Source organism: Drosophila ficusphila, unplaced genomic scaffold (assembly GCF_018152265.1).
Source record: "Drosophila ficusphila isolate 14025-0441.05 unplaced genomic scaffold, ASM1815226v1 contig_414, whole genome shotgun sequence".
In the NCBI taxonomy this organism is placed as follows: domain Eukaryota; kingdom Metazoa; phylum Arthropoda; class Insecta; order Diptera; family Drosophilidae; genus Drosophila; species Drosophila ficusphila.
Window position 1 is genome coordinate 11,243,561 of NW_025064328.1, and position 10,854 is coordinate 11,254,414.

The 10,854-nt window shown below is 43.6% G+C and overlaps 4 protein-coding genes across 35 annotated transcripts in view; 2 read left to right on the forward strand and 2 right to left on the reverse strand.

The window, feature by feature from the left end:
- Window positions 1–633: 633 nt before the first annotated feature.
- LOC108096954 (general odorant-binding protein 68) lies at window positions 634–2,333 on the forward strand. The gene is made up of 4 exons (XM_017198921.1): window positions 634–1,384; window positions 1,641–1,754; window positions 1,806–1,962; window positions 2,029–2,333. Exons 1-4 carry the CDS (start codon window positions 1,253–1,255, stop codon window positions 2,238–2,240), a joined length of 615 nt encoding a protein of 204 aa, XP_017054410.1. The 5' UTR covers window positions 634–1,252; the 3' UTR covers window positions 2,241–2,333.
- On the reverse strand, window positions 2,263–3,292 carry LOC108096953 (cell growth-regulating nucleolar protein). Its single transcript, XM_017198920.1, has one exon. It carries the CDS (start codon window positions 3,174–3,176, stop codon window positions 2,328–2,330), a length of 849 nt encoding a protein of 282 aa, XP_017054409.1. The 5' UTR covers window positions 3,177–3,292; the 3' UTR covers window positions 2,263–2,327.
- Window positions 3,293–3,575: 283 nt separating this feature from the next.
- LOC108096609 (ribonuclease Z, mitochondrial) lies at window positions 3,576–6,357 on the forward strand. Its single transcript, XM_017198350.1, has 2 exons — window positions 3,576–4,902; window positions 4,967–6,357. The coding sequence occupies exons 1-2, from the start codon at window positions 3,678–3,680 to the stop codon at window positions 6,040–6,042; spliced, it is 2,301 nt and encodes a 766-aa protein (XP_017053839.1). The 5' UTR covers window positions 3,576–3,677; the 3' UTR covers window positions 6,043–6,357.
- Window positions 6,358–10,854, reverse strand: part of LOC108096608 (sorbin and SH3 domain-containing protein 1) — a 41,372-nt gene continuing 36,875 nt past the window's right edge. For 17 of the 32 annotated variants that reach the window (XM_017198344.2, XM_017198323.2, XM_017198321.2 and 14 more), the window contains 5 exons: window positions 8,432–8,738; window positions 8,261–8,375; window positions 7,804–8,010; window positions 7,511–7,743; window positions 6,358–7,277 (listed from right to left, as the gene is read on the reverse strand). In XM_017198344.2, coding sequence (XP_017053833.1) covers window positions 7,109–7,277; window positions 7,511–7,743; window positions 7,804–8,010; window positions 8,261–8,375; window positions 8,432–8,738 — 1,031 coding nt within the window. In that variant the 3' untranslated portion in view covers window positions 6,358–7,108. Of the gene's footprint in view, window positions 7,278–7,510; window positions 7,744–7,803; window positions 8,011–8,260; window positions 8,376–8,431; window positions 8,766–10,854 lie in introns of all 32 variants that reach the window. The other 15 variants (XM_017198339.2, XM_017198338.2, XM_017198324.2 and 12 more) reach the window with 1 other exon arrangement.

Sequence of the window (10,854 nt, forward strand, 5' to 3'; positions counted from 1 at the left end):
CGTGCCGCTCGGCTGCTCTTGCCCCCCGAAATTCCCCATTGCATGCCAGCGTGAAGCGCCGCCGAGAAATGGAGGAGCGGATACCTTTCATACAGACACATTCGTGTCCACACGCACATCCATACCCGTCCCTCAAGTCAGATCCCCACTCCACGACATTCACGCTAGTGGTGCTTAAATGGATTTTTTCTTATCTTTATTTTAAAATATTATATATTCTATGAAATGTAACAATTGAGTAATAAAATAAATAAATTATTAATTAATTATTTTTTTTAAGTAGTGCAATAGACCGAAAAAAATAAAAATTTTCTAAATAGTAGCTCAATAAAGTGAGCTTTAGCTTTATTAAAACACTCAAAAACCATTTGTTTTGAAGAACATAATAAGAACAGCATTTGACCAATAAGGGATTACATTTTTTCTATTCGCGACTTAAATTGAATTCTTTAATTCTTGACTAATACAAAAAAAAGGGGTTACCATAGAGTGTATGCGTGTTCCTTTCTTTAGCTATATAATATTTTAAACAATTTTTTGGAACCTGAAAACTCTTTGAATTTTTTTTAACCCCACACAGGTCGTTGGCATCACTGCCCCAAACCGCTCCCTTTCATCGGCGGGGTGTGCGAGTCGAAAATAAACAAATGGTAACTTCTGAGGCAGCGACGCAACGTCTGCGCCCTGACTGATGAAGATCGGGTGCTGGCGAGCAGGAGGTGGAGGAGCTGGAACCCAAGATGCAACTGGAACCGATGACGGAGGATGAGGGAACGGCAGTTGGACTATTTATGATGTATTTCTCGGTTAATTAGTTGCAGCTGAACGCAACAAAATGGGTGTGGGAATGGAATTGGTATCGGGACTGCTTCCGCGTGCAGTTGCTAGACATCCAACCAGTCATCTTCAGCCGACCAGAGGAAAGTGCGTGGTTTAGGGCCCTGGATATTTTTGCTATATTTGGATAATGCGCCGCTTGATCGGTGATGGATGCCTTTGCCTTTTCATCATTTATCTTCGAGTGCAGCGGGCTAATGGAACTGCAGTGGATTCCAGGAACTGGAGCGGAACAATGACGACGACGATGGCCATAATGACGCTGCACCCGGGCAGACGATTTGGGCAATTTTGGGTGGAATAATTAAAAACTTAAATTAGCCTCTAAATTAAAAACCATCAAATGTTACGCAAAATTACTCTTCCACAGCGAATTATCAGTTATAAAGGCCCTGAATTTTAGATTGGGTTAGCCATGGCATTGCAGAAAATGTGTTTCCAACAACTCCACGCATTTGTTCTGCTCCTCCTGGTCGTGTGGGCCATGGGCAGAATCACGGTACCCGATTTTGACGAGGATTGCGAATTAAATGCAGTTGATACAATGGTGAGTCTACCATCTTATACCTTAAACATTGATGCAGTTATGATATCGTCTAATGATGCTTTAATAAAACGGAACAAGGAACAACAAGAAGATTGATCAACAAAGTTAAATCTTTAGACTTTAGTCAAACATAGTTTTGTGATCGTATAATTCAGTTCAACCTTTTTCATACAAAACAACCGCAATAATTCAACATGCACATATCGAATAGGTGCACTTTTTAAATAGATAAATTGACTTACACTTTTTATTGCAGCATGATTTCTGCTGCGACCTGCATGATGAGAGTCCGCACTTCAGCGACTGCCAGATGGAATGGCATGAGAAGATCCACTACGAGACAGATGAGGAAGAGCAGGCCTACATGTTTGTGAGTTTAGCTCAGGAAAATAAACAAATACTCCACTAACTCTATATCCAGTGCACAACAGAATGCAGTTTCAACAAAACAGAATTCCTGGGCAGGGATCGCAGTTCCTTAAATCTGGTCGAGGTAAAGGAGCACTTGGAAAGCGATCTGGTCAACGATGCGGATGTGGACCTCCTCTTTAACACCTACATCAAGTGCGATAAGCATGGTGAGACATTTCAATAGTATTAGGAGATATTTGCGATGTTAAATGAAAGCGGGTTTTCTTTCCAAGCACTCTTCCTTTTGCCACACAAGGGAGTCAAGCAGCTGGCCAAACGCTTGAGCCGGTACGGCTGCCATCCGTATCCCGGTTTGGTGCTTGAGTGCGTTGCCAACGAGATGATTCTTCATTGTCCCGCCAAGCGGTTCCATCAAACCGCCCAATGCGAAGAGACCCGCAATCATCTTAAGCAGTGCATCCATTACCTAAAGTACAAGTCCTAAATATGTAAAAAATACACAGTCATTTGCAGCTTACAGTTTTATTGTCCTTTGCTATAACTTAACTAAGACTAAGGATGAGTAGACCCGCTAGCTGGCTATCTTGACCAAATCACCATCTACTTGCAGGGAGTCAGCGAGTTTAAGTTGTTTATCGAAGCGTTTTTGGAACTTCTTGGCCTGCTTTTCATTCAAATCCTCGACGGACAAATGCTTGGCGTACTTTTTGAGCAGCTTCTTGCGTAGTTTTTCCAGGAAAATGCCTTCCTCCTGCTTGCCAACGATCTTGGTTAGCTGGGCAGGCCAATCAAATTCGCTGGAGACTCCATTGGCGGCCTCCTCGGGAGCCGCTTCCTCGACGGCTTCCTTTTTGGATTTCTTCTTCGGCGGCGCTTCCTCCTCTTCAACTTCCTTCTTCTGCTGTTCCTGTAGAGCCGCCACCTTTTCCGCCTTTGCTCTGGCCAGCTCCGCCTGTTTCGCCTCCTTCATCTTGTTGAGTTCCTTTTCTAGGATGTCCCACACTTGAGTGGCCTGCTGGCGGGGCATTCTCATGCAGTTGCCCACGAAGTTCTCGAACTTGGCCTTCTTGCGCGGCACATTGTCGACGCTCTGTAGCTTCTGGAAGGCGGATCTTACAGCCGGAGTCAGATTGTATTCGCTGCTATCGAGGATCGATCGGATGATGTCCATCCAACTCTCCTGCTTCTGAGCGTTCTTGTTGCGCGGCTCCTTGGCGGCGAATCCCTGACTTTGACTGGCATACTTCTGGGCCTCTGAGATGCATTTGATATGGGCCACGTATTCCTCGCCGTAGAAGTCCTTCAAACAGTCCATGCAGGACACATTTTTGTCTTTGCCGCGACAGCGTGTCTGGTAGTGCTTCTCCACCGCTGGCTTTTTGACGGACTCGCCGCAGATGTTGCATGTGAAGAAAACCATGGCTCGGCAATTTGTAATACCTTAATTTTCAGAGAATCCTTTTTATTTAAAAGATATCTGTTGAATTTAGCGCCGGCGGAGGCCAAACAAAACGCACGTGGGCAAAAATGTGACCGCAGTGGCACAGTACAGAAATACCACAAAAACAGTGTTGATCAACAACATCTTAAGGGCTGCATAAAATAAAAAGCAAATTAAATAAATTAAAATTTATAAAAACCGGTACTAAAATGCTATAGCACAATTTTGTTGCTAAGATGTTTCTTTTCTCAAGAACATTTATAAAACAAAATCACAAATTAACATTGTTTGTTTTTAAAAAATTTAATCAAATATTTCACAACTGCCGGTAATTATTCGATACATCGCAGGCACATTGTCATCCCTAATTGCAACAGCTGGTCGAGGCACACGTTTCCCCGGCTGATGAAAATTACTGTAATTGTTTGGATAAACCAGAAATTTAATTGAACCGCGGTTACAGAAGCTGACGAAATACGAATGCATTTAGTGAAATCAGCCACGTCGCCAATCTATAGAACTCTGCGAACTCTAACGACGAGTAATTCGATGGCGGCCACATTAGCCTCGGCCAAAGATCCGCTAACAGGACCTCGGTACGAGCGGGAACCCAATGTCCTGAGGAAAAAACTGGCATCCGTGGTGCCGGGAACCGTTAATCTCCAGATTTTGGGCTCCGGAGCCAACGGAGCACCTTCAGCTGTTTATCTGTTTACGGACCAAGCGCGTTATCTCTTCAATTGCGGCGAGGGAACTCAGAGATTGGCTCATGAGCACAAAACGCGGCTCTCCCGCCTGGAGCAAATCTTCCTAACCCAAAACACTTGGGCCTCCTGTGGAGGATTACCCGGACTTACCCTGACCATTCAAGATGCTGGAGTGCGCGACTTGGGGCTCCATGGTCCACCTCATCTGGGACCCATGTTGCAGTCCATGCGACGCTTCGTGGTGCTCAAGAATCTCCAGGTGCGACCAATCGATTGCTCGGAAGGCGCTTGTTTTGAGGACTCCATCCTGAAAGTGGATTCTTTACCGTTAATAAGTTCAGAAGATCAAAAGAAATCTGTAGTTAACTACATTTGTCAGCTGAAACCAAGAGCTGGTGCTCTTAACCTGGTCAAGTGCGTGGAAAGGGGTTTGAAGCCAGGACCTCTCCTTGGACAGCTCAAAAATGGACAGGATGTAACCCTGCCCGATGGCACAATAGTTCGTTCAGCTGATGTCACTGAGGCCAGTGAAACGGCTCTGTCCTTTGTTTTCTTGGACGTTCCCACTGAGGATTATCTACCAGGACTATTGGCACATGCGAAACGACTCAAGAGCTTGGGCGAGGAGAAGCTTACCCAAGTGGCCTTGGTAATTCACTTCACGCCTCACCAAATAGCTTCCCGGCAGGACTACAAGGATTTCCTGGTGGAGAATTTCTCGCCGGGCACCGAGCACATCCACTTGAGCTCTCCGCTAAACCAATTTTCTGGCTATGCGGCTGCCCATCGCATTCAGCACCAGTTGAATCAGCTGGCTCCGCAAGTCTTTCCACTGCTGGGGGAGCAGATTTCATGTCCAAGCCAGAGTTTAAGCCTGAATCTTAAGAAAACCAAGCTGGAAGAGACCGATGCTGACGCGAAAAAGGATGAGAAGTCTAGTGAAGAAGGAGAACAGGGTGTGGTAGCCATGACCAGCTTTCATTTAAGGCCAAGAAAGGGTGAGTTCAACCATTATAATTAACCTCAAAACTCACTTAAATAAAACTGGTTAATTTGTAAAAGGTCTGGATCGCACTCTGGAATCCAAGCTCACGCCGGAGGAATATATTAAGGAAACTCACGCTGTGCCAGGCTTCACAGAACTGTTGGCCAAATATAAAGAAGATTACAGTTTCCCCGTCAACTCCGCTGACAGCTTCCCAAAGATTATTTTCCTGGGCACCGGCTCTTGCATTCCCAATAAGACACGCAACGTCAGCTCCATTTTGATCAAGACTGCGGTTGATGCCTACGTGCTATTGGATTGTGGAGAAGGCACATACGGCCAGATTGTGCGGCTCTATGGAATCGAACAGGGGCAGAAGATTCTGCGACAACTTCAGGCGATTTATGTGTCACATCTGCATGCTGATCATCACATTGGATTAATTGGTCTACTTCGGGAAAGGAGGCAACTGGAACCGAAGGCAGGGCCACTCATTCTACTGGCTCCTCGACAAATCGAGCCTTGGCTGGAGTTCTACAATCGCGAAATCGAAACAATTGACGACGCGTATACTCTAGTGGCCAATGCCGAACTTCTGGCTAACCCGTTAACGGGGGATAAAGTTGAACCTTTGGGAATCACAGCCATATCCAGCTGTCTGGTCAGGCACTGCCCCAACTCGTTTGGAATAAGTCTAACTCTAGCAGCCAAGCACGAAGATGAGCCAGTGAAGATTACTTACAGTGGTGATACAATGCCCTGTCAGGACTTGGTCGATCTGGGACGCGATTCCACCGTGCTAATCCACGAGGCAACAATGGAGGATGATCTGGAGGAGGAGGCACGATTGAAAACGCACAGCACAGTGTCGCAGGCGATACAGCAGGGTCGAAATATGGATGCTCGCCACACCATTCTCACCCACTTTTCACAGCGTTACGCTAAATGTCCGAGGTTACCAAGTGACGAGGACATGCAGCGCGTGGCAATAGCCTTCGACAACATGGAAGTGACTCTTGAGGATTTGCAGCACTACCACAAACTTTATCCCGCTCTGCTGGCCATGTACGCCGAATACACTGAGGAGCTGGAGCAGCGAGCGGTCAAACGGGAACTTAAACAGGAGCGGAAACGCAAATTGGTACAAACGTGATTGGCAGCTGGTTAAGCGAGGAAGGAGCAGGTTAATTTATTTCGGAAGCTACTGTTAATCTAGTATTAGGGAAAAGTGGTTTATTTAAGTTAATTTGTTATGCCTTGGACCCATTAAATGTACTCATAAGCAAAGTAAAAACATATATATTTTATATAAAACATTTACTACTGCGAAAAGGTTTGCTTTTAGCTTTTAAGCATTTAATGTTAACTAATATGTTGAGGTATAGGTTTTATAACTCATTATCATAAAATTTATTTCCGAAACTTTATTTGTTTTCCCATAAATCCAATAAAACGAATACCATCCTCATTGTTTTTTAGTTTCTTCTTTATTTACTAAATACGCTTGCAACAGTGTCTGTGTAATAAACGCTTTTTGTAATGATTTTAAAATTGTTTCTGTTGGTTCGGACTCGACAATATCATCATAAATAATATTAATAATTATCAATAATAAATATCCACTTGGCCGACTCAACAAGGGCACTTGGATCTCAGCACTTGTGTTTTTTTTTTATATTTTTTGTTTTATTTTTAGTCATTTAAAATTTCAACTTTAAGGCACTTTAGTTCAACGGTCTCCACTTGCTTCTTCATTTTTTTGTAATTGGTTTTCTTTTTTTGGAAATTAGCTGTGACTAGTTAAAATTAGTAGGTAAACGACAAAGTATATATATGTATGATCTTAATTTAGGTCCTTCGATATTTGGTGTGTGTGTGTGTTTCAGTGAATGGGGTGTCGGAGTGGGGGAGGTGGAGGGGACAACGTCTGGTTAATATTGCATCTCATAAATAAACGTAATTCCAACATTGATATAATTAATGCTCTGTTTAAAAATAAATAAATAGCTTTAAATTACGGCAAAACGAAAGCAGCGAAATTAGAGGGATAAGAATTATTCAACAACAACATAAAATAATCCAGTAAAACCAAGTCAGAATTAATCATAGAACTGCCTTCGCCCCGGCCACGCTGATTCCTCCTCATATTAGACTACAAAAATTCATTAAGATTAGAGACGAACGCCGATCCCGGGGCAGGATCATCGGGTCGGTCTCCTCTAGGCCCGTTCCACGTAGTTGCCGGGGAATGTGCCGAAGCAGCCGGTCCTCTGCGATGTGCCCACGAACCATCCGTCGTCGCATTTCTCCAGCACATGGACCACATCCCCCTCGAGGAGTTCCAGTTCGTCGGAGTTCTGCGGCCGGTACTTGTACAGGGCGCGGTACCTAAAATATAGTTTATAATTTGGATGGTTACAATACAAAGAAGATCAATTATTAGTTCAAAATATTGAAAGATCTTAGAGTTTTAAAATCGCCCACTAGAAGTATCTAAATGTATGCAGAACATTTTAATTTGGAAATCTATCTTAGTACACTTCTACGTAATTCTAAAACTCAGAGTTTCAAGTAGTCCACCGTCTAAATTGGGATTTTCTTTTTAAAGTATGATAACTTACGCCAATGGCTCGGAACTGGTGTCCACATGTAGTGCGTCCGTCTTGTGAATCGTCCGCGTCTCCTTGAGGATTCCATTCGGCGGCTGAACTCCATTTTGTGTGAGCGTATTGAACTCATTGTTGATGTTTGTGCGCAGCACATCGAGATTGGGCCGCAGATTCGTGGTGCTCTGGGTGGTGATCACGGTCGTTGTCCTGGCCGCAATATCCTCTGCACCAATATCCGTGAGAACCTATTGATGGGAGAAAGATTAGCTAGGCAAGCAACTATATATTTTCATTTTAGGTCTTACCTCTACATAAGAGCACGGGAAGATGCCCTTCCTATTGGCAATCTTACCCTCGAACCAGTTTCCATCTACTCTACGAGTCAAAGTTACCAATTCGCCCTTGTTTAAGGAGAGTTCGATGCCCGACTGGGCCTGGAAGTTGTATTTGGCACGGGCCTGACCCTCCGATGGTCGCTTCGATGGAGTACGGGCACCATCTCGACTGACAATCTGGAAATTTCAAAATATGTTCTATGAGTAAACGGATTTCTAGGAAAACTAGGCTCTTTCTTAATTGACTCATTTTGTGACTCAAAGTGCTAATTTAGTTTTGCTTTGCAATATCGGAAATTAGGAATTGATTCATTTTCTTTAGACTCATTTTAAACTTGCTATTTTTCAACTAGTCAGAGCTTGGGTACTTCCTATTTGATGCTGACCAATCATCAATCGATTTAGAGCTCATTTAATATTAACTCACCTCAACATAACTGGCTGGAAGAAGGCCAATCATGGCATTGTGCTCGCCCTCGTACCAATTGGCATCGATCTGCCGCCTGATGTAGATGGTGTCGCCCTTGCGGAAGGAGAGTTCCCTGAAAAGATTCTGGCTTGAAATCCTTTTGCTTTTAATGCTTTAAAGACCTCTTACTTGGAGCTCTGTCCCTGGAAGTTGAAGAGGGCGCGGGCCACCGTCTTGGGGCCCACCAAAGACTTGAGGGTCACGTCCGTGGGGAAGTCATCGTAGCGATTGAGGGCGATGGGCGACTTCTGCGACGGCGTGAAGTTGTCCGTGTGGCGGCGCGAGTTCATGTCCTGCAGCTCCTGTAGATACTTGCGACGGCGCTCCTCGTGGTAGAGCTTCTGCATGTGCTCCGCTTGGCGAATGGCTAGTTCCTCCTCCGGCACGTTCTGGCGCTGCTCATGCCTGATCGGGGTCTTGAAGTGGATGTTCACGTCTGTGGCATAGTATCGATTGGGAGACTCTGTTCAGATGAGAGGCACAAAGGCAGCGAGATGGGGTTCAGGCTCAAGCTTAAGCGAAGCGGCTTCTACAATGTTGGTTCTCTTATATAACCTTGTAATCTAAAGTAAATCCTATACATACACCCTTTTGTTTGGTTTTTGAATTTGGAATAAGTTCCAAAATATTATTCTTCTATTATTCCTACAGCTCTTAGTTTCTACGAGTGGAAGTTACGGAAAATGGATTCTTTTTTTAATAGAGCATACTTTATTTATTAGAGCATACTCTATTTATTAGAGCATATTGGATTGAGTTGTGAAATATTAATGTCAAACCCACTTGTATTGGATCGTTTAATAAAAAACCCATTCGAATTAAGAACTCATTTTCCCAAGTGTACTCGATGTTTACCCTAAAAACAGCAATCTGTTGTCGCCATCGTAGTTTCTCAGTCGTAAGACGATCTAACCGCAAATCGTTGTTACTGCTGGCGCTTCTGTTACGAAACACTGGCTTATCTGCGAGTCGGGTGAGGCAGTACATATCTGTCTGCCAATTGGTAGGCAAATAAACAGCCAGCACACACAACCCCCACCCACCTGATACCCCGCACCACCAGTAATGAGTAATAAGTGGCATTCCACAGTCTCAAATTGAATTAAGCAGCTCTCTCGAATGGAGAATTGCCTCAAATTGAAGTTAATGCTCGTTAGCTTAACAATCTGGTAATTGGGTGTGTTAAGGAGGCAACAACAACTTCACTCCCAGCAGTTTAGAGCTCTATTAAGCCAACTGACCTCGCGATAAGACATCTTTTTATTTGCATGCGAATCTCTGGGAGTTACTCATCGCTTTTTATTGCCCCGATTCCATTCCGTTCAATTGATTCTGTAATTGAATTGCGCAGCAGCCGGCCAACTGATAAAGATGGAAAATAACTCAACATCTCTATTGACCCGATTCGGAAAAATTTCAAGGGGAAAACCTCGGAAGATGGGGGTAGGTGGAAATGGTATATGATATGGCAGCTGCACAAATATTTTTCCAGTAAATAGCCCATGAGCCGCAAAGCTTTGTTTTCGAACAACAACAATTAACAACAGCTTTGTACGTGCTGTTTACGCCAAGTGAAGAAATGGAAAGAGAGGTTTAATTGACACTCGGGGGATTTTCACTTTCACTGATTCGCTGCGGCATATTTTTGCCAGCGTTTGAAAGTGCTTGCACAGAGAAAAATCGTTGTGTTATCAGTTTGATAGTGCTATCTTCTAGAATGAAGACCCTTAGCTTTAGGTTTAGCTATCAAGGTAATTCTAAATATAGTACATTCTTGTCAGCATTTTTTGAGGAAATACGTGTTAGTTATATTTATACATCAAATATTTAAGCCATTTACTTTGGAAGTGGTATAACATAACTAAATTTCTTGTAAAAGGGTTTCTCCAGGCATTATAGAAATTTGATTAATGAGATTTTAATGGAACACGGAAATTCGCTTGATAGTAAAAACATTTTCCAATAAGTATTCAAGTAAATAATCGCTGATTTCCAATTAGTAACACTTTTAAAGTATTTTCTACCCTAAACGGAGAGCTTTGAATGCATTAATCTTTCTCGTAGACAAACACAAATAAACACAGATACACCTAGGCCTTTCAAGGCTTTTCCTTGCTTTTCACGCTCAATTAACTTTTTAAATGGTTTTCTCTACTGTTTTCTTCGGTGAGCACTCATTTGTCACAACAATCAATCAGAATTAGAATCGAAATTGGAACCAAATCGAATCGAAGGCTGGGGCAATTTTGTGATAAAGCTGAGGAGAATCGGCGAACAACAACAAACAAGCTTCGCGCTTCACTTGAGCCGGAGAAAGAGACGGGTAGAGAGGGCGGAGAAAGAGAGGGACTAATAACCGACTTTACCGTTGCACGCGTAGCGCTCAACTGAAACTGAAATCGAAATTGAATGGGGTCCCCAGGCGGCTGAGCAATATAGAAAGAGAGGGAGAGAGACTGACCCATGGAGAAGAGCAGAAAGAGAGGGAAGACCAGAAGACTAAGCTTCGGAGTCTTTTAACGACTCTCCGCCGGGTGAGTAATTTCCAGAGA